The following is a 21,218-nucleotide window of genomic DNA, read 5'->3' on the forward strand; positions in this document are numbered from 1 at the left end:
AAAATATTTTTATCTTATTATCATTATTATTATTATAGGAAAATAATAAAATTTGAAAACTAATGACATTTGAGGAAACTTTCAGAGGGTTCTTATTTCTTCTTCCTTTTGAAACTTTCAGAAACCGTGGTTGCGTGAATTTTGAGCTCCATTGGAGTCGAATATTATCGAATCCGAATGTTCATTCCTACGTTTCGCTCAATTGGACTTGATATCCTCTAAACCGCTACTCTTTGTGGTATGTTGAGTTTGGATGGTGTTTTCAATTCAGTTATTTTTCACTTGAAACCCTTCAAAAATTTCTTTTAACGTTTTTCTTTGAGGAAGTGAAATTCAGTCCAACAAAACGCCATTTTTATTTTCTGCATACTTTATATTTATTGGGATTAATGGAGTTTGCCCATTTTAGACCTAAAGTTACGTTTTTTTGTTGATTTCTGCATTTTCTTGTTGCTGCTTGCTTTTTTTTCTTTAGCTCACTAGAATATATGATGTTTTGCTTACTTTTTGTATGCTGCTTTTGAAGGATTGAAACATGTTTCTCAGAAGTGTGTGGAATGTGAAGATCTTCCAGAATGTGATGTTTTTCCAGATAATGAAAAGATCACTATCTTGTTATGCCAGAGAAACCGTGAGAGATTTGGCCTCAAAAGATGGGGAACTCAGAGTTTTCGTAGTTGCTGGAGAAGTTTCTGGTGACATTATTGCATCGCGTTTCATGAACTCTTTGAAAAAGCTTTCTGCTTTGCCCGTTCGATTTACAGGTGTGGGCGGGTAAATATAGACTATGTATTTCTTTCTCAGTGATTTCGCTTTTTTCACCACCAGTTCTTTTCAAATTTTAGCTACTAGCAAGTCTGTCATGACACTGGCTTCATAGATAATTTGATAGTTTGTGATTATTCCAGTTTTTGAAATTTTTACTTCGGTTTGAATTCTACCCATTTTGCATGATTACAAGGGAATTTTTTGCTGTCGATTGTATGGTACCAGGTTGCATTTGTCTTTTTAGTTTCTATTTTCTGGTTAAAAGGTTTAAAATATATTCAATTTTAAAATAAATTATAGCTCAAATACACTTGTTGTAGTCTTGTATCAATTATGTTTATCATTAGTAAGTAAATATCTGCCCCTCTCATCATACACGGCCATTGAGATTGGACAATGTCAATATGCAACTTTAAGGTTGTCTCATATCATAGAAATTGCCTATATTTACCTCCCAGCTTCGCAAGCTTCTGTCTTTGCACCTAGAAGTTTCTGCACTTCTCAAAATAATTGAAACTTGAGTCATCCATAAACCCTCTAAACAAGGGCAGCTCTGCTGAACACGCACATTTCTCAATATTATTTGTAACCAGCTGATGATTTCCTAAGAAATAAATAATACTTGAGTGTCTGTAGTTATTAGATTTTCTTAGTTTCTCCATGGTTCAGTATCTAGTTGCTCTGGAGTGAATTTCGACAAATATTTCGCTAGAGCAATGTCATAATATTGTGTGGCAATGCAATAAATTTGGTGGCAAAATTCAGCATTTGTTTGTGCATGTTGAGATTCCTCTGTCATTCCTGCTAAAATGTATATTCATGATTTTTCCAAGCCAAGCACGATTTTAAAAACTTCCAGCTTACAAGAGGCTCCCCAAATCTGTGTTTTGTTAAAAGCATAAGATTGTAGAAGATGAACAAACGTCATAGACATATAATTTCATTGTGCCTACTTTTCTTTTTTCAGTCTGATGATGTCAAAACAAGGGTTGAAGTCTCTGTTTCCTATGGAAGATCTCGCAATAATGGGCATCTGGGAGTTGCTACCACATCTTAGTAGCTTCAGGGTGAGCTGTGAACTACGCTAAATGTGCTCCACTTAAACCTATCATTAGAAATGATTCATTATTTAATATATGTTCAATGTTATGTATCCATGTACGTCATTTATGAAACTCGCCAATTTCTTTGCAATCACTGACCAGAACATCAAATTTCAGATAAAGTTGAAAGAGACTGTGAAGTCCGCTCTCTCTTTCGAGCCTCATGTTGTGTTAACAGTAGATTCAAAAGGGTTTTCCTTTCGTTTTCTGAAGCATTTACGAGGTAAATTTATTTCAAATGTCAGAATTCTTGGTTTAACTTTCAGTTTCCTTGGCCAAGGAAAAAATGGTGTTGGAATAAAAGGCAATGATTTTTTCAGCTAGATATGGTCAGCTTGGACTGGCTTGTCCTCGACATTTTCACTTTGTAGCACCATCATTCTGGGCCTGGAGAGGAGGTGAAACTAGACTTAAAGGGCTTACAGACTTTGTGGATCATGTTTTCTGCATCCTTCCATTTGAGGCAGAAGTCTGTAGGTCAAATGGACTACTCGCAACATTTGTGGGTCACCCAACATTAGAAGATATTTTCGAACTTGAGGTGAACTCATATGCATAACATTAGCCATATGAAGGCCTCGTTTGCTGATAAATTTGTGTTTGCCTTATGAAGAGATACAATATACGAGATACAGATTATAAAAACTTCTTTTATCTGATGTTTCCTATAAAGAAAGTCTTGATATATTTTTCTTGTAGTCGTGTTATTCTTGAGGAATTTGATCGTCAGGTTGGAAAAAGCACAGACCAAGAATGGAGGGTTGAAGGGGATGGAGAAAAATTCAGGAATGTACATGGGATTTCGTCAGGTAGAATGATGGAAATTTATTTTTACTTCTGCTGCTTTACTTTACAGCTGGTTTGTACTTAGTTCTACTTGGTATATTAAAATTTATCATGATTGTCAGTTCTTTAGAATATCAACTACCTTTATTGACATAGCTAGCATAAAAGTGGTTGCTTTTAAGTTGATATAAGATGTATATGATAAATGTTAGAGGCGACAAAAGTCGTATTTAAATTGACTTAAAAGACTACCCGTTCTCAGTCTTTCCATGTTTTCTTTAAAATGAATTTTAATGCTTCAGATTGACAAAAACAGCATTAGATTTTAATCAACGTTTCATGGAATCGTCTTTGAAGTTTATCGTGTATTAAGCACATTGGTATTGATACATGAAGGATCAACAATCATATCAGTGCTCCCTGGAAGCAGATTACAAGAGGTCACACGCATGCTTCCAATATTTTCACACACCTTGGAACTACTTAAAAATGAGTTCTCCGGGTTAACAGCAGTTATTTATGTGGCACCTAATAAGCAAGTGGAAGATTGCATCAGGAAGGCTGTCGGTATGTGGCCAGTGCCAGTTGTTTTGGTACCAGGCGTCACATCCCGCATCAAGTATAATGCTTTCAGCGTAAGACCCTTGATATACTATCAGCAAAGCTATTTGGCTATCGTTTTCTATAAATATTGCCTCTTGAGTAAAGTAATTGTCTGAATAGCACTTCAACAGTGGCACAAATGCAATAGATTGTTGATAATTTAACCTGAATCATTTTTAGCTCAGATTCGTTGTTGACTACTCTTTGCAATCAAAGGGATAAATTTGACAGAATTAGTCTGCTGCCTTTATTATTGAAAAACCGAACATTTCAAAATTCTGGTGTTTTGTACACTTTGACTTCGAGCGGGCTGTGGTTTGTAAACCGATATGCTGGGGCATTTGAACAGTTCTCGGTGTACAAGATTCAAATAAAATAGTGCCTTAAAAATTAAAATAAGAAAAATCAAAACAAATGATGCTGATCCAGCTAAATTTCAATGTGATGCAGGCAAGTCGAGTAGCATTATGCGCATCTGGGACAGTTGCAGTAGAGCTGCAGCTTGCACGGTTACCATTTGTGGTTGCATATCGCGCCCATATCCTGACAGAATGGTTCATAAGATACAAAGCTAAAATACCTTACATCTCACTTCCTAACATTATCCTAAATTCAGCCATAATTCCTGAAGCTCTGTTTGGAGCATGCACTCCTTCACACTTGGCTCTGCTACTCAGGTAAGTTTCATGTTCTTTGACTGAAATTTTAGAAACTGGTGAGTTGATGATGCTAGAACTTCAAGAATTGTGATGTTGCAGGGACTTGATGAATGACGAGGGCCTCCGCAAAAAACAGATGGATGCTGCTGGTAAGTTCATCAATGCACTGAGTCCTAATAATAGAGTAAGTAGGAACTTAACAGAGGGAGAACCTGCACTCGTTGAGTTTGCACCAAGCATGATCGCAGCATATGTAGTACTGAATTCTTGAAGCCTTTGAATTTTCTAACTGTGTTGTACTAGATTTTTTGGTTCATATTATTTAAAGAAGCCTTTGTTTAATTTCTGGTTAATTTCACTAGTGGTGTGAGTTTTATGAAGCCAACTCCAGTACCAAATACTTTCTTCAAGTCAGATATATATGCATAACCATGATGAGTTTTAAAGCTCTTACTCGATTAACAGACTTCCTTAGCTTTATCAAAATTGGCTTCAACTCATGATCAAACATAGGAATTGTTTTCGTAACTTAAATTGGGAACAAATCGATTTCAATCATAGTTCCTAAAGATAGAAAATCATTAAAACCGCAAAAGTTTAAATGATTAAACTTTTGATTCAACTTTGTTCAAATTATAATGGTATGACAACTGCAAACTTTGATTCCACTTGATCTAGTACAAACATGCAAATCAAATCAGGTAGCGGTATGAGACATCCCAACAAAATATATAAACTTAAAACTCAGCACCAATTCAGAAACAAATTATCGACCACAAATATGTCATGATCCAAAGCAGAAACGTGTGGTGTTTCTTGAAAACGGATCCTGTTTGAGGCAGGAAAGCAAATGTATTGCTAAGTGTACCTGAATCAAATTTGGATAAAAAGAATCTCAGCCTAATAAAGCTTTACTTGCCGATGTTACAATGTGACAATGTTAAAGGCGCATATGCATAAATATGATCGTGCAATGTCTGCTGTGTGAAGTTTATTAATAAAATCTATGATCATGGTTACAAGTTACAACTCTCTAGGAACCTGAGATGCAATCTAAATGTCACATCCGGAGTATGTATATTCTTGAATGGCAACTATGAAACACGAGATCAAGTATCCAATCGTGTCAAAGTAATGCCAGGTCTCGAGTCCAAAGGATATACTTTGAGCGGGTAGAAAGAAGCTCATTGGCCTTAGTCAAGAATTGTATCAATCGTTAGCTAATGTAATAAGTTAGTGAAAATTTGTCCAATGCAAAAATATTGTTTTCCCAACACTCCACAAGTAACACCGACAGGGCTGTGAACACGTGTTAGAGATAATTAGAGAACAAATGATAGATGCTGCCATTGAAAATCACTCTCACTGAAACCAAGAAATTGACATAAACTCCAAAGATACCCACGATGCAATGCACAAAGATTCACAATATTGAAGAAACCGTCAAAACCAATGTCAAGAGAATGAGACAATAAGCAAACAACACAAAGCAATTGCAATCGTCATAATTAAAAATTTAGGCTTTTTTTTAATCATGGGTATGATTTTAATCAAGAAAAACAGAAGGAAAATTACCAGGAAAAAAAGATGTGGTTCAGAGGAACAATATCTTCAATAAAGTCAGTTATTTTCCTTTCCCTTCTGGCCAGATTGCCTCCCATTATCATTAACATGAGCATCTCCATAATAAAGCTGCAGGCGGGCATCGAATCCAGATAGAAGCTGGTGGTGATTCTCGACAGGCACAGCGGTGCCGATGAAAAAACTTGTAGGTCCGTGTATGGGAGGAAACCTCTGGAGTTGAGGCAGCAGAGACGGTGAGGAAGAATTGGACTGAAGGGTCCCCCTGTTTAAGCCTGAAAGGCCTGAAGAAGTAGCAGAAGAAGACATGGTGAAATTCAGGTTGTATGCATTACTTCCGTTTTGGCGGTTACTGTTATCGTCATTTTTTGCTCCGGCAGTAGCAGCATTGACAACCGAGACAAGGTGGTCTGGGACAAAGGAGAAATGCTGCAGTTCTTGATGGTGGTCCGCTCCTAAACTGAATAATGGTGAAGCCACAGGTGTTGCAGGTGGGCCAAGTAGACCACTGGTGAAGTAATCCACAGGAGCTGAGGACCACTGCCTCGGAGACTTTTGGAAGAAATGTGACTCGTTCGCAGCACCACGGCCGCCTCCGCCGCTCAAGAGTTCAGTAAAAGAAGTATGCTGAGAAATTGGGTTCAAACTAACAAGTGAAGTGTTTTCCTTGTCTCTCTCTTCCGCTGAATTTCTTTTGTTGGCCTGGTTCCAAGCTTTGAGCCTGCTCTCAGATCTGGAAAGTGATAAACCAGAACCTTCGCTAGCTTCAGATGGGCTACTGCAGGCAGAGGATTTGGACGCTTTTCGCTGGGGATGATGGTAATTCTGACAGTCGCCGCCGTTCATGTGGATTTCAGCCGAGTCGAACCCAATATTATCACCACCGCCGGTGCTAGACTTCTTCTCGTCGCTAAGCTGCTTAGGGCTGTCGGGAAATAAATTGCTTATCGATGGCAGCTCCTGAATGGAACTCGCTGCGGCGTTCAGCAGCCAGTCCAGTGCCTTGCTTGGCTGATCGTAGCCCAAACGATCTTGCAAATCATAGAATTGGATTGCAGTGTTGACGGAAAGCCGCACCCGGCGGTCTCTAAGCCCCTTCACCGTCAAAACTTTGCTGTGCCTATCTTTCCCACCGGAGGCCCTCGAAACCCTGACGATTCTTGAAGAAGGCCAGCCATAGAACCTACCAACGCCACCACCGAGATCTACAACACGAACGGCGCTCCGCCTTTTGGGCTCTCTCTCTTCTTCTTCATCTGCGTTACGCTGAACATCGGCCTTTCCACCAGAACAGCTGATTCTTGGAATTTCAACTACCTCCATACCACCACTTTCATTCCTTTTCTCAAGACCCTCTCACCTCTTCTGCTTTCTTATGAATGTTATCCACTCAGAAAGGCGAAGCAATAAAGGGACAGTGACAGAGAAAATTCTTGATGAAAAAGATCATATTTTTTAATTTATTTTTAGGTATCAAGATTTAGAGAACATTTGGTGTGCAGCCAAGAGGTGGGTGGGGTGTGGGTGTTGATGTCCTGTCCTTTGCATTGAATGACCAACTTTGTCTTTTGTAGTGACATTTTCATAAGATATACTTCGACAACAGAGAGATTATGAACAAAAACTAAAAATTATGCCATAAGATTTTTCGCTATCAATAACAGCGACAGCTCAGAGAGACGACGGACGACTTCGGCATTTAGTCTTGGGTTGCCCTAAAGCTCTATTCAGAAATAAAGCAAAAGAACAAAGCCTGTCAGCCTGTGTATATAGGCTCAGAAGTCAGAACTACCTTGACTCAGGGCAGCACTGAAACTACACAAAGGAAAAAACGGAACCAAGATTTTGGTGCTCCATGCTCATGAAAAATTAGATGATTTATTTATTTCAATCCGATTCATAATTTGCAGGTGATTGGAAAAAAAAAAAAAAAAACATAACAAGATACCCTTTGACTCATATAATCTTCAAACTATTGGAGTTTATAAGCTTATCGATGATTTTGTTTTCAGTGTCCAACTGTTACTCATGACGGTATGGTCGTCCTTGTTTTTTGTCACTGATAAGTCTGACAATACATACTTATTTCAGCCTAGTCACATCACTCTTACGTGCGCCGGAAGACCTCCTAACAATGATTAAGACACGATGCCCCAGACATCTGAACTAGGAGATGACACATGTACTCGGGTGTTTAGGTAAATGACCGTGATATGAAACATTCTCTACTAATTGTACTACCCGAGCTCTAGCTGCGAGCCCTGCTCCTTCTGAGTATTGGTCGACCTGCTCAACTTTCTTGACTTTCTGATTACCCAAAACTAGGACTAAAGATGATTCAGACTAAAGATGACCCATGGAGTATCACCTATTTTCAAAACATTTATATCTTTCGTTTATGTAAAAAATGATAACATGTCAAGTGACAAGTGAGGTAAGTGTAAATTACATAAAATATGGGGTGTTAGAATACAAATAATCCATTCTAAAACTGAGAAAAATATTGGTTTGAATATGTTTTTATTTCTTGGACTCGGCATCAAATTCTTCTTTTATACCTGTGTTTTTATGACAAATTGGACTGGGCTTCGTAAGCGTGAGCCAACTAAAATCAAATTCAAATGATCTGTGTATAAAGTTGAGCCCAGTCCAAGTACAATCAAATAGTTGGAATGAAAATGGTAATATCACCCTTGACATTTTTACTGTATCCATATCCATAGATTGATGGATAGTAGGGTAAAATAATCCACGTGATCCCAAAATTAGTCGATCAAACCACATAATATTAATTTAACATTATTATTTTATCATATTCAGATACTTTAATAATCACAATATTATTTATCAGTCGAAGTAAATGTGTTCTAATAATCAGTCTATAATGGTAACATATGGGATAGTTTCATAAAATATCAATATGGAGCGGAGAGCAAAAAATAACAATAACCAGCGTAAATAATTACATATGCAGACATTGCAATTTGCATGTATGTATAATTAGTTTTTGTGTATAATATAATTATTTTGTAAGTTAAGTTAAAATTGGTTTTTTTGGTATAATATAATTATTTTGTAAGTTAAGTTAATTATTTTTATATAAAATTGTGAATAATTATAATTTATTTGTTATAATTTGAAATTATTATTTGAATAATAAGTGTTTTTTTTAAAAAAATAATGGTGGAATTCATATATTTTAAAAATATTATTTTTCGAGATAACGTTAATTTTTTTTTAAGTTTTTCATGAATAATTTATCAATTATAATGATTTGTAGTGGAATTTGAATGGTTAGTATGTGATAGGGGCAGTAATTATGTGTGTGTGTGTGTATATATTACAAATAAAATAACAGTAATAATATAAAATAAAAGTAAGTATATAATAATAATGAATAATTACATGTACCTTGTAATGCCCGAGATTTGATTACCGTAATCTGAGATTAATCTGAAATGAGTTATTGATTAATCACGGTAATTATGGACGGTAAGTACTAGACCAGGAAAGACGAGAAAAGACGCAAAGTATGCGCGAGGGTAGTGCATTCGCGCACATGCGCGACTTGATGCGTGAGCCATGCGCGAATTGGGCAGAAGACCCCGCGCATATGCGCGGTGTCAGTGCGCGCATATGCGCGAGGTGTCTAGTAGCCAAATGTGAATTCCAGAGAACCTCGCGCACATGCGCGGAAGTGGGGCGCGCATATGCGCGAGCTGCCGTGAGGCTACGCGCCGAGACAGAATGTCTCGCGCATATGCGCCGAGGAAGGTCGCGCATATGCGCGAGACGTGTTGCATGTAGGATGAGCCATTTGCCTTGTTGCATGTTACGTGTATGTATATATATATATATACATACTTCAATTCTGAATTCAGAAAGAACGAGAGAAGCTTCGAGGGAAGAAAGGTTAAAAATCCTTACGCCTTTATATTTCGATCCGTCCGTCTGATTTGGAATCTGAGTACAGTACTGTGTTCTTATCGACGCAGGCTACAACAGGATGTAAGTTTTGTTACGTTTAGACATGAATTGAAATTATGATATTGTCAGAATCGGATATGATTCATATATGCTGTTCTTGACATAGTAGACATCGTATCATCGAAACCAGATTGAAGAACGAGTACTGTATAGAATTATTATGATTTTCGGAAGAAATTGACTGAGATTTGATATCAGATTTGTATCATGACTGATTATGAATTGAGATTTGATTATTGTTATGTGTTCTGGATTTACTGATCAGTATATAATTGAAGTCAGATCGAAGAACAGACTGTGTATGCAATTGATATGATTTTCAGAACTGTTATGATAGAGATTGTACTGAATTGAGAGTATGATCTATTATTGTTGAGAGTATGAATTATACCGATATTGATTATGAGTTCTGGTAGTATATCTGTGATGTTGAGATTGACGGGGTTATCGAGACTGTAGTGTTATGCCGTCGAAACATCCGTAAATTGATATTGATCAGATTCTGTAGTGATTGAGATTGTATCGTTGTATCGTTGATATTGACAGATTATATTGTGAGTATTGATCAGAACAGGTCTTAAATTGAGTTATATACTGATATTGTATATATTCGATATTGTCATTGCCAGATTGGATATGGACAGAGTTGAATTCGAGACTTCGTCTTCGTCAAACGGAGAAGATAAAGGTATAAATTAATGTTGAGTTGGGATTGCACAACTCGAGTGAGGTTTGACTCGAGTTTCCCAAAATCACATACTTTACTTTCTTGCATTGATATTTGCAATTAAATGAGATTGATATATTTGAATTATTGAGTTATGTATTGAGTCATAAGCGGATACACCTAATTGTAAATGAGTAATCTTGTGACAGTAGTGCCGGATAGTGATGGAATCGTCACTGGCACATTGCACATTGTCACAGGATAGGATATTGGTGAAAATGCCAAAGTCTGGGACGGATAGGTCAAGACACCGAATGTTTGGTCATATCGAAGTGGATAGAATTGGAGATGCTTCTATTACTGATGTTCGATATGGAAAGGGCCAAAGTCCGTGAATAAGAACGTACCACCACCCCGATCGGGAGTGTAGGTGGGTGTATGTTCTTACTCAGATCGGGATCCCTAGATTAGGACTGAGTCGAGTCTTAGTCTGAGAATCCCGAAGAGTGATTCATTGCTTGATATTGAATTATGTTCCTGATTATGGTACATCTTTAGAATATGATTTATTATTGATATTGATTCATGTTTCTGATTTTGATACATGTTATGAATGCCTATGATATGCTTTTATATTGTTTATATGATTGCATGTATACATGGTTTATACTGAGAATATAATTCTCACCGGAGTTATCTGGCTGTTGTCTTGTTTGTATGTGTGCATGACAACAGGTGGGACAGGATCAGGGTCAAGAAGAGAACGAGGCTGGACTAGATAGCGTGGAGATCCGGGCTCAGAATTAAATTAGGATTCAACATTGATATGTAGTTGGACCTAGTTGAATTATTATAGACAATACAAGATTTGTATATTTATGTTTAATATGTATTTCAGATCGATTTACATTACGTTTCCGCTTTGTATTTTAAAAAAAAATTTTAGACCCTGTTATATAATAGATTGAATAATTCCTAAGAATGATTAAAATTGGAATTAGCGTCCGGGTCACCACATACCTCCTTAGGATATTTCATATTAATAAAAAAAACTCATTCATACGCAAATATTATGTGTGAGACTCGTAACAAATCATATTTACCATCTTTGATTTTTCAACTATCATAAGAAGTCCCAAAACTTTTTTCGTTTTTTCATTTTTACCAAGAGACCGTGAGTTTTTCAAAAATAGAAAGGGGTGGCCGATTTTCTAACACGAGGGAGAGGGAAAAGGAATTTTTGGTAGATTTTTTTGATTGCGTGTTATAGAGTAGGTCTCTTGTGAGACGGTCTCACGAATCTTTATCTGTGAGACGGGTCAACCCTACCGATATTCACAATAAAAAATAATATTCTTAACATAAAAAGTAATATTTTTTCATGAACGACCCAAATAAGATATCTGTTTCACAAAATATGACCCGTGAGACCGTCTCATACAAGTTTTTGCCCGTGTTATATTGTGTCATGTTATCAATTTTGATAATATATTTTTAATTAAACACACTCTCTTAATCTCATGAAGATTTTTCTTGAATCATAATTCTATAATTTTTATTATTTAAAATTCTCGTATTATATTTTCTATTCTTGAAAATATATGTATAGTCATCTCTTGATATATATATATATATATATATATATATATACACACACATATATATATAGACATATTAATGAATTCCATGGTACTTTTAATATATTCAAGGACTTCATTAGATAAAATAAATATTATAATTGAATTAAAATATAAAATATGATTATTAAAATAATATTTTTTATATAAAAATCAATAAAACTCAAATTATAAGTTGATTTGTGAATAAAGTAAATAAATAATTAGGAGTAAAAATAAAAGGTTAGAGTACGTGACTGATATATGTAATGCACTGATTCCGAGAGAATTTATTTAAAGGCAGTTGACCACTGTGCACGAGTTATTTATTTAATTAATGATAATCCAACTTAGTCTCCGACTTAATTTTCGTACCTTCTATATTTTGTCAATGTCAAATATATTCGGAGAATATAATAATAAGAACATTGATATAAACTTTATTATATTTTCTCCGTTTTAGGCACAGTTTTTAAAAATAATGTTGCAGCTTTCGAACTTCAGAGTCACTTGAAATAGTATGCATGGTGTGACAAACCAATTTCCTTCATTTGAGCAAGGAGAAATAGCTTATTAAAAGAGATATGTGAGATCATAACGGGTAAAAATATTTGTATCAGAGAAAAAATCGTCGATAAGAAAAAAAAAATAAGATTGATCTTAATTATCATATGAGACAACATCAACAATTGGATACTAAAAGTATGACAAAAGAATTGATTGACATGTCTTATGGATATAGATATGTTTCGTCGTCTCATAAAATACCTAATATTATAATTATCAACATTTATAAAGGTAAATTTGGTACCGAATGAAATGATGTATCATGACACGAAGTTGTTTGTTTTTATTAGATACAAGTTTAATATACAACTTGCCTATGATCCATAAAATAAAATAGAGAAAAATGATTTTTTCTAAAATTAAAGTTATCGATTTTAAATTTGAAATGATAGGAGATAAGATATATGATGAAAATATATTTGTAAAATATGGAATTAAGTGGTTGAATCTCATTTCTGGAATTATAAAAAAACTTCACTAACATATCAAAAGTTGATCAGTATAAGGGGTTTAACTTTAATTAATAAAGAGTGTGTATATAAGATGATATTAAATGTAAATAAAATATTTTTGTTATTATATATAGTGGAACGAGTCCGTTAAAACTCATTATTCGCCTCACACTCCATTATAGATCGATTTCACTAGGTCTAGACTCATCCCAAACTAGAAGTTTAATGCGGGGCTGGGTCATTATCATCTATATGAGACGCCCTCCCCGAACTCATGGACATAACATTATGACCCAATTGACACCCAATTAAATTAACGTTCTCATGTCCACTTGTCGCTTAAAATAAGGTTTTGTTGCCATAATTATAAAAAAAATAAAAATAAAGTTGGACATCTCTAAACAACTATACTTTTTGATATAAGAGCTCCTAAGTTAGTGTAATGGTATGTTTTTTTGATGAAAACAATATGCATCTTGTCAATATATAACTAACATATCATTATATATATACATATATACACACACACACAATAGATAAGTTACATGTAAATATTTGAGATTTTGCTTGACATTTTTCTATTAATAGCACAATATTACAAAAACTTTATAATTAACTAATATTTTTATTTATGGTATATATTGATTTTAGTCTCATACAATTAAAAAAAACTTAAATTTACAAACTAAATGAATTTTTAAGTCAAATCATAAACATTTAAAACGTAGATAAACATATTGAAAAAAATCAGATTAAAACAAAAATGGACAATTCCCTCTTTTATGGTGGATTAGGTTGGCTAGCTTTGTGTCTTAGTCCGAACTCTTATTCCCTCACAAAATAATTTCATTGGAAAGCAAAATCATTTCTTTTTTTATTTAAGGATTTTATTTATTTATTTTAAAATTCCAACTGTATGAAATCGTCGTCGTCACCCCTTTGTCAATATTCCAAAATAATAAAATAAGAATATTAATAATAATTGCTGAATTTTGTCAGTCGATATTGACGTCACATGGTGGAAAGGTCTTTGAAAATTATAATTTATCTATTAAATAATAAATGGTCCTATAACAATGAATGGTTGATGAAGGTTCAGTCTCAACCTATTTGATATGTATGTAAAATTATTGCATTGTTTCAATAATTAATGCGGGGTCGGGGAGACATCCTTTCAAACTTGGTAAAAATTTGTCTGAGACGGTATCACGGGTCGTATTTGTGAGACGGATCTTTTATTTGGGTCATCCATGAAAAAATATTACTTTTTATTGTGAATATAGGTAGGATTGACCCGTCTCACAGATTAAGATCCGTGAGACGGTCTCTCATGAGATCCACTCTTCAAACTTATGAACCTAACGTTAATTAAACGCATGTCCTCGTGTCATTTTTATTATCACCATTATAAATAAATAAAGTTCGACACCTCCAAAAAAAACTATACCTTTTGATATAATAGATAAAACAAAAATCACATTTATTTTATTATGATATTTATATTTTTATCACAAATAAATAAATAAATAAAAACATATATAACGTATTTTATTACAAAAACTTTATAACTAACTAATATTTTTATTTATCGTATAAATTGATTGTAGTCTCATACAATTTTAAAAAAATTAAAATTTACTAACTGGATGAATTTTTTAAGGTGTGTGCCGTCTCACGGATCTTAATATGTGAGACAGGTCAACCCTACTCATATTCACGATAAAAAATAATACTCTTAGCATAAAAATTAATACTTTATCATGGATGACCCAAATAAGAGATCCGTCTCACAAATACGACCTGTGAGACCGTCTCACACAAGTTTTTGCTTTTTTAAATCAAAACATAGATAAAAAAAAATATTTAAAAAATTCAGATTAAAACAAAAGTAGGTCTCTTGTGAGACGGTCTCACTAATATTTATCTGTGAGACGGGTCAACCCTACCGATATTCACAATAAAAAGTAACACTCTTACCATAAAAAATAATAATTTTTCATGGATGATTTAAATAAGAGATCTGTTTTACAAAATACAACTCGTGAGATCGTGTCACACAAATTTTTGGCTTAAAACAAAAATGGATTTCCCTCACGTGTTCAAAACGATGGGTATCAGTCAATTATATCAAAATTGACCACTTAAATGGATTTTGACCACCTAAATATTTGTCAATTCACTATAGTATAAATAAATAATGGAGAATTTACTAAAATAAATAATTAAGATAGACTCACTATAATTTTAGTACTCAATTAAATTAGAATAGATCTCTTGTGACACGGTTTCACGAATTTTTATCTGTGAGACGGGTCGACCTTACCGATATTTTTAATAAAAAGTAATAATCTTAGCATAAAAAGTAATTTTTTTTCATGAATGACCCAAATAAAAGATCTGTCTCACAAAATACGACCCGTGAGACCGTCTCAGACAAGTTTTTGTCATTAAATTATGTCTCAGATTCATTGCAATAACTTGGTTTTTGTTGACAATTAATATTTAAAATGTGTATGTTGAATATTTGAATGTTGAAACTAAGAGTTGTAAATATTGAAAATTAGTGTGTGATGATATAGGTAATGATGATTTTATTTTTGGATTATTTGTAAAGATTTTCTATAAATAGATCTCTCATTTGTGAAGAAAATCACAATTGAGTTGAGAGAAAAATATTATAAAGTGTGTAGTGTGATAATTTTGAGAGTTTGAGATTTTTACTTTTTACCGTAAATTTTTACTTTTTCATAACAGTTTTATTTAAATATTTTTAAAAAATCACTAGAATGTGTCAACGTAGCGTGGAAAATATCAGTTGCGCAACAACGAGATTCCGAGTCAACAATATAACATCTTCATCTGTAAAAATAAAGATGATTATTTTTTTAAAAGGTATAATTATTATATTGAAATTGAAAATTTATTAAGTAGAAAACTTTCATTGATTTTTCAGAATTCGAATAAAAAAAACTTGCCTAATCATGGACTGACAAAACAAAACCGTGTGAAAAACGAGTTTCAATTTTGAGACGTAGTGATAAATTCCCCTCTGCACCCCGCCGCATCCTAACACTCCCCGCTGATTCGGTCATCACCTTCCTCGGTTGTCAACTCCGATCCTCTTACTGCATCAAAGTCCGCCAATTAAATCTAATGCGACCCGTTATTCTGCGTATATAATTTCATCCTCACCAACCATTTTCTCATAAATCCTCTTATTATAATCGAAAATTATCCGAAAGTTTTAATTTTTAGCAATCAATTATTTCTCATTTGCCGGTTCTTTCTTGATAGCCTCAGGACTCCGACACAATCCGATAGACTCGAGTTCCCACCACAAATCCATTCACGAATCTTTTCTGTTTTATCCAAATATATATGAACATATCCTTCCCTAAATATCCTACTCGATGATTATTGATGGCCTCTGCGCTAAAATTTTATATTTTGGAAATTTTTCCTGGGTTAGGAGCGGAAATCTTGAAACGCTTGTGATCTGAAATCCCTTTATCTGATTTCTTGTTACCTTTTATATCTTTGTGAGAGAATAAGTTTCAGGAAACAAAGTATGAGTCTTGCGAAGTCTCAGGTGTGGCAACCTTGCAAAAAGAAAAGGCTTTAGGGTAGAGTATTCAAGAAAATCCTTAGAAAGGGACCCTTGCCCGTTGATAGAAGGGAGACCATCAAAGGGGGATAAAAAAAAAAGAGAGGGGTAAATGGATGGGATTTGTATTTGGAAATCTGGGTAGTGTCGAAGGAAATCGTGGGATTTGTGGAAATATCAAGAATTATTTTGGTCGAATCTATACATAGACGTGTGCAGACAGATACATAGATTTTTTTTCCCTGATGGTGATGGCATCGAAATCAAGCGGTGCTGGAGGGAGTGGGAGTTCGGCTGGGAGGACTAGGGTGGGGAGATATGAACTGGGGAGAACTCTTGGTGAAGGGACTTTTGCGAAAGTGAAATTTGCGAAGAATTTGGAGACAGGTGAGAATGTGGCTATCAAGATTCTTGATAAAGAGAAGGTTCTCAAGCACAAGATGATCGGTCAGGTGCTGTTTTTTATTTTTATTGTCGGGGGGGTCTTTCCAGATTCTTGAATTGTAATTTTACTGTTTTCTTTTGTTCTTTCTGTAGAAGGGGCGTCTTTGCTGTTCTGTTTGGATTTGATGTCTTACTGGATCTTGTTAGTGATTCTGAATGTGTAAAAATTTGAATCGAATTTCGACTTTTTAATTATATGCAACTTGTGTCTTTGCCCCTTTATTAGTCTGCCTTGTTACGAGTCTTTGTTTGAGATGGCGTAAAATGGTTTCTGATTGATGTTTCTTTGCCTTATCATAAGTGGAATTTATCGATTCCTTTTCCTGATTTGATTCTCTTGTCAACTAGCTGGTGATTAAAGTTGCTCATGGCATGGGAATGCTCTTTTCCGATTGTCTTTCTTTTTCTTTTTCATAAAAAAATTGTATCAGCTGTTCAATTTTCTCTTCTATCCCATTTGCAGATTAAGCGTGAAATCTCAACCATGAAATTAATAAGGCATCCTAATGTCATCCGGATGTTCGAGGTTGGTAGCAATTTGATTAGACAAAAGATTTACAGAACCCTTGATTTTACTTAGATATCGTGTTCATCATTTGAAAGTGCTATGATTTGTTAAACAAACAAAGATCTTCTCCTATAGGTTATGGCCAGCAAGACGAAGATATACATCGTTATGGAGTTCGTCACCGGTGGCGAACTCTTTGACAAAATTGTATGTCCCACTGATTTTTGCTTACATGTAATAACGGCAATCCGTTTGTATAAATCAAGTGCATGTCATGACGTTTTTTTCTGTGAGTCCAGGCTAGCAGAGGGAGGCTGAAAGAAGATGAGGCGAGAACCTATTTTCACCAGCTCATTAATGCTATTGATTACTGCCATAGCAGAGGCGTTTATCATCGGGACCTTAAAGTATGTTTTTTCATTTATCTATCATTTTACCAAGAATTTATCAATTAAGAATTGGGTCTCATGTCATTATTCTTTCTTGATTTATAGCCGGAGAATTTGCTGCTCGATACCACTGGGATTCTTAAAGTTTCTGACTTTGGACTGAGTGCACTATCTCAGCAAGTTCGGGTTAGTTCAAATCTTGCATCTCTCTTCTCTCTACATCGTTTATTTATACAGTAAACTCTAGAATTAGACGCACAAAATGATTCTCAAGTTCAAATTCTTGATCTGGTTGATAGGAAGATGGGTTACTTCACACTACATGCGGTACACCAAACTATGTTGCTCCAGAGGTTTGCAATTAATAATTATTCGTTTTGAGTCAGCATATTTTTCGTTTTCTGAATTATTCTTTGACCATCTCCTTTTGGTATGGTTTAGGTTATAAACAATAAAGGTTATGATGGAGCTAAGGCAGATCTTTGGTCATGTGGTGTTATTCTTTTTGTTCTTATGGCTGGTTATTTGCCCTTCGAGGAATCGAACCTCATGACGTTGTACAAGAGGGTAACTAGTCATTGATTATCATCTTGTTAATAATTCTAGAAGGCCAGGAACTCCATTAAGAATTTCTTTTCCTTTTTTCTGTCGATATGGTAGATTTATTTATTTTTGGATTTCTTGCGAACTTTGGTGGCTGAGATCATTTGTGTTATTTGTCTTCTAAATACAAACTTAAAATAATTTTTATATTCGATTGAATGCAGATATTTAAGGCGGACTTCTCGATTCCTTCATGGTTTTCCTCTGGTGCAAAGAAATTGATCAAAAGAATTTTGGATCCCAATCCATTGACTGTATGTTCACTTTTGCAATGTTGATCACTAAAACTACCCACCGGACCCAACCAGGGTTAAAAAATTTGACTGAGAAAATGTTAACAGAAACTCATATCTTTCAATCGAAGAAATCATTTTTTCCCTGGTTATTTGCAGTCCCATATGCTTTAAATATTGTTGATTATATAATTGGTAAATAATCGCATGCTTTGCCATTGGAAACAGCGGATAACAATTGCTGAGATACTTGAGAATGATTGGTTCAAGAAAGGATTTAAGCTACCTGTTTTTGAACACGAGGATGTTAATCTTGATGATATCGATGCTATTTTTAATGAAGCCACTGTAAGTGTTGATACTCCTCTCGTATGCACGTTTTGGCACCGGTTGTAATATTTTGTCAAACCTACATTCAGGACTCTCCTGACCTTGTCGTGGAGAGGCGGGAGGAAAGGCCTTCCACACCTGTTACCATGAATGCCTTTGAGCTTATTTCTACATCCCAGGGTCTTAATCTCAGTTCACTCTTTGAAAAACAAATGGTTAGTTTTTAATCTGTTACATTTGTGTTGATGAAGAGCATAGAATGGCCCATTATGAAAATATCGATTAGATGTCTGGTGCATTCTTTGATTTTATAGGGGCTTGTTAAACGAGAAACAAGATTTGCATCCAAGTGTCCTGCGAAGGAGATTATCTCGAAAATCGAGCAAGCTGCTGTGCCGATGGGGTTTGATGTCAAGAAAAATAACTACAAGGTGATTTCACTGCATCCATTACCAAAACTTATTATTGTACTGTCCAAGGCATTCTGAACAATTTTTTTCCGTCTCTAAATTTCTAATCAGCCTTGCATGTTTTATCATTGTTAGATGAAACTTCATGGGGAGAAGTTGGGACGCAAGGGTCATCTATCTGTTGCTACAGAGGTATGTTCTGTGTACAGAGCATTGGATAAAGTCCCGAGTTCGAGTTTATGTCAAAGCAGTAGTGTAGTATTTTTGTTTGTTGGACTGATCTGATACTAAACTCTCGTGCAGATTCTTGAAGTGGCGCCTTCTCTTCACATGGTTGAGCTTCGCAAGACTGGAGGAGATACATTGGAATTTCACAAAGTACTTACTACTACAATTGCCAAATTCTTATTTAATTAACTTCAAATAAGTGAATTTTTGCAACTTAAATAGTTATGAGGGTAACCATGTTCTATCTCTTCAAGTGCAGTTTTACAAGAACCTGTCCACTGGTTTGAAAGATATCGTGTGGAAAACGACCGATGAAATAAAAGAAGAGGCGAACGAGGGTTAGTTCTTTAATATGAAATACAAGCAGTCCATTTTGCAAGATGCAATCCGCCTCATGATCGATGATGGACTTAGCAGGGCGAGCAAATGTCGTCCCTGTATAAATCTTATTTTCGATTTTTCTGGTCCATTCTATATAGGCTCTCACCTTTTTCCAACAGATAAAATCATTGAAAGTTTGATTTGGTTTTCGATCTTTACTTATTTCAGGTGCGCAGGTATCTTGAAGTCTTGATCTCGGTGTTTGGTATGAATAGTTTTCAGTGTGGAGGACTATGTATTTTTATTTTATTTTTGTCATCTTTGTGAAACCATCCACCTTTCGAACATATCATTATCACATCATCATTTGAAGAAAATGGGAAAATAATATGCCACATTGGGTGAATTTGTAGTCATGATTGGGCCACACTGAATCCTATACCAATGAACGGTTGATGAATTTTACTAGGTTTAGTTTCAAGCTATTTGCTATGTATGTAAAATTATTGCATTATTTCAATAATTAAAGTTTCACAAAAACTCTTGTAAGATCGTTATGTCAATTTTATGAGATTGATCTTCTATTTTCATAACTCATGAAAAAGTATTATTTTTTATGTCAAAAGTATTATTTCGAATTTGTAAATGACATGGTTAACCTGTCTCACGAAGAAATATCCATGAAATCGGTTCATGAGATACCTAAGCTTTTAGTTGAAATTGTTGTCTTAATTGTAGTTTCATCCACAGCACCGAATCGACCATCTACGATCCAACCATGCGAACCTCAATTACAAGAAATACAATCATATACGTGGATATGATTGAGTGAAATGGGTGTTGATTTAATGAACCAGATACCAATACTCGGACGACCAAGCTCCCCTAAATGTTAGAAAGTGGATTAAAGGTGTGCTCTAACGTATCTATTTTGAATCTCAAATCAAATACTAGAAAATATACGATGAATATGAATACAAGATACGATAAATTGAAATCATAACCCAAATCTGGTATTCATAGGTGGAGCATGGGAAAAATGGTTAAATGACTTCGATCAACTCTTTTTTTTAAGAAAATGATATCCTCAAGTGTATTTGAAATATACTTGAGGAGATCATTTTTTTAAAAAAATAGTTGACCAAGGTTAAAAAATAAAATACCTCGTGGAACATAATACTAATTTTGGAAAAATATGAAGTCAACGTCCTAGTTCGGGAACTGAACCCCCTTAAATCGAGTAAGCTCACTGTCCTAAAAAATACCTCAGTACAAGAACATATATTCATTTTGTTTCCTGTTGGAGAGTCTCTTTTCTTGAGATTCGACCAAAAAACCGACCTCAAAACTTTTAGACAA

The 21,218-nt window shown here is 34.8% G+C and overlaps 3 protein-coding genes across 6 annotated transcripts; 2 read left to right on the forward strand and 1 right to left on the reverse strand.

Moving 5' to 3' along the window:
* The first annotated feature begins 67 nt into the window (after positions 1–67).
* On the forward strand, positions 68–5,624 carry LOC140958406 (probable lipid-A-disaccharide synthase, mitochondrial). 4 transcript variants are annotated; one of them, XM_073415840.1, is made up of 10 exons: positions 68–238; positions 527–774; positions 1,736–1,835; positions 1,989–2,094; positions 2,192–2,412; positions 2,602–2,680; positions 3,054–3,292; positions 3,711–3,937; positions 4,019–4,210; positions 5,498–5,624. In XM_073415840.1, exons 2-9 carry the CDS (start codon positions 536–538, stop codon positions 4,188–4,190), a joined length of 1,383 nt encoding a protein of 460 aa, XP_073271941.1. In that variant the 5' UTR covers positions 68–238; positions 527–535; the 3' UTR covers positions 4,191–4,210; positions 5,498–5,624. The 4 variants fall into 4 exon arrangements, with proteins under 4 accessions (XP_073271941.1, XP_073271942.1, XP_073271940.1 ...); XM_073415841.1 differs by lacking the exon at positions 5,498–5,624 and having other exon boundaries at positions 68–326; positions 4,019–4,500; XM_073415839.1 differs by lacking the exon at positions 5,498–5,624 and having other exon boundaries at positions 4,019–4,500.
* Positions 5,540–6,977, reverse strand: LOC140958408 (transcription factor TCP2-like). Its single transcript, XM_073415844.1, has one exon. It carries the CDS (start codon positions 6,821–6,823, stop codon positions 5,540–5,542), a length of 1,284 nt encoding a protein of 427 aa, XP_073271945.1. The 5' UTR covers positions 6,824–6,977.
* An 8,854-nt stretch (positions 6,978–15,831) lies between these two features.
* On the forward strand, positions 15,832–20,408 carry LOC140960372 (CBL-interacting protein kinase 23-like). The gene is made up of 15 exons (XM_073418621.1): positions 15,832–16,845; positions 17,301–17,363; positions 17,481–17,552; positions 17,645–17,752; positions 17,840–17,920; positions 18,034–18,087; positions 18,176–18,301; positions 18,502–18,591; positions 18,799–18,918; positions 18,990–19,115; positions 19,215–19,331; positions 19,446–19,502; positions 19,614–19,688; positions 19,798–19,876; positions 20,088–20,408. The coding sequence occupies exons 1-15, from the start codon at positions 16,639–16,641 to the stop codon at positions 20,102–20,104; spliced, it is 1,392 nt and encodes a 463-aa protein (XP_073274722.1). The 5' UTR covers positions 15,832–16,638; the 3' UTR covers positions 20,105–20,408.
* The last annotated feature ends 810 nt before the right edge of the window (positions 20,409–21,218 follow it).

The sequence above is a fragment of the Primulina huaijiensis genome, chromosome 15 (genome assembly GCF_012295235.1).
Source record: "Primulina huaijiensis isolate GDHJ02 chromosome 15, ASM1229523v2, whole genome shotgun sequence".
Lineage (NCBI taxonomy): Eukaryota > Viridiplantae > Streptophyta > Magnoliopsida > Lamiales > Gesneriaceae > Primulina > Primulina huaijiensis.

Coding starts and splice junctions, on each gene's coding strand:
- LOC140958406 (XM_073415840.1), top strand. CDS start 536: ATGTTTCTCAGAAGTGTGTGGAATGTGAAGATCTTCCAGAATGTGATG. Junction 1,836..1,988: donor CACATCTTAGTAGCTTCAGG/GTGAGCTGTGAA, acceptor ATCAAATTTCAG/ATAAAGTTGAAAGAGACTGT. Junction 3,938..4,018: donor CACTTGGCTCTGCTACTCAG/GTAAGTTTCATG, acceptor GTGATGTTGCAG/GGACTTGATGAATGACGAGG.
- LOC140958408 (XM_073415844.1), bottom strand. CDS start 6,823: ATGGAGGTAGTTGAAATTCCAAGAATCAGCTGTTCTGGTGGAAAGGCC.
- LOC140960372 (XM_073418621.1), top strand. CDS start 16,639: ATGGTGATGGCATCGAAATCAAGCGGTGCTGGAGGGAGTGGGAGTTCG. Junction 18,592..18,798: donor TGGATCCCAATCCATTGACT/GTATGTTCACTT, acceptor CATTGGAAACAG/CGGATAACAATTGCTGAGAT. Junction 19,503..19,613: donor ATCTATCTGTTGCTACAGAG/GTATGTTCTGTG, acceptor ACTCTCGTGCAG/ATTCTTGAAGTGGCGCCTTC.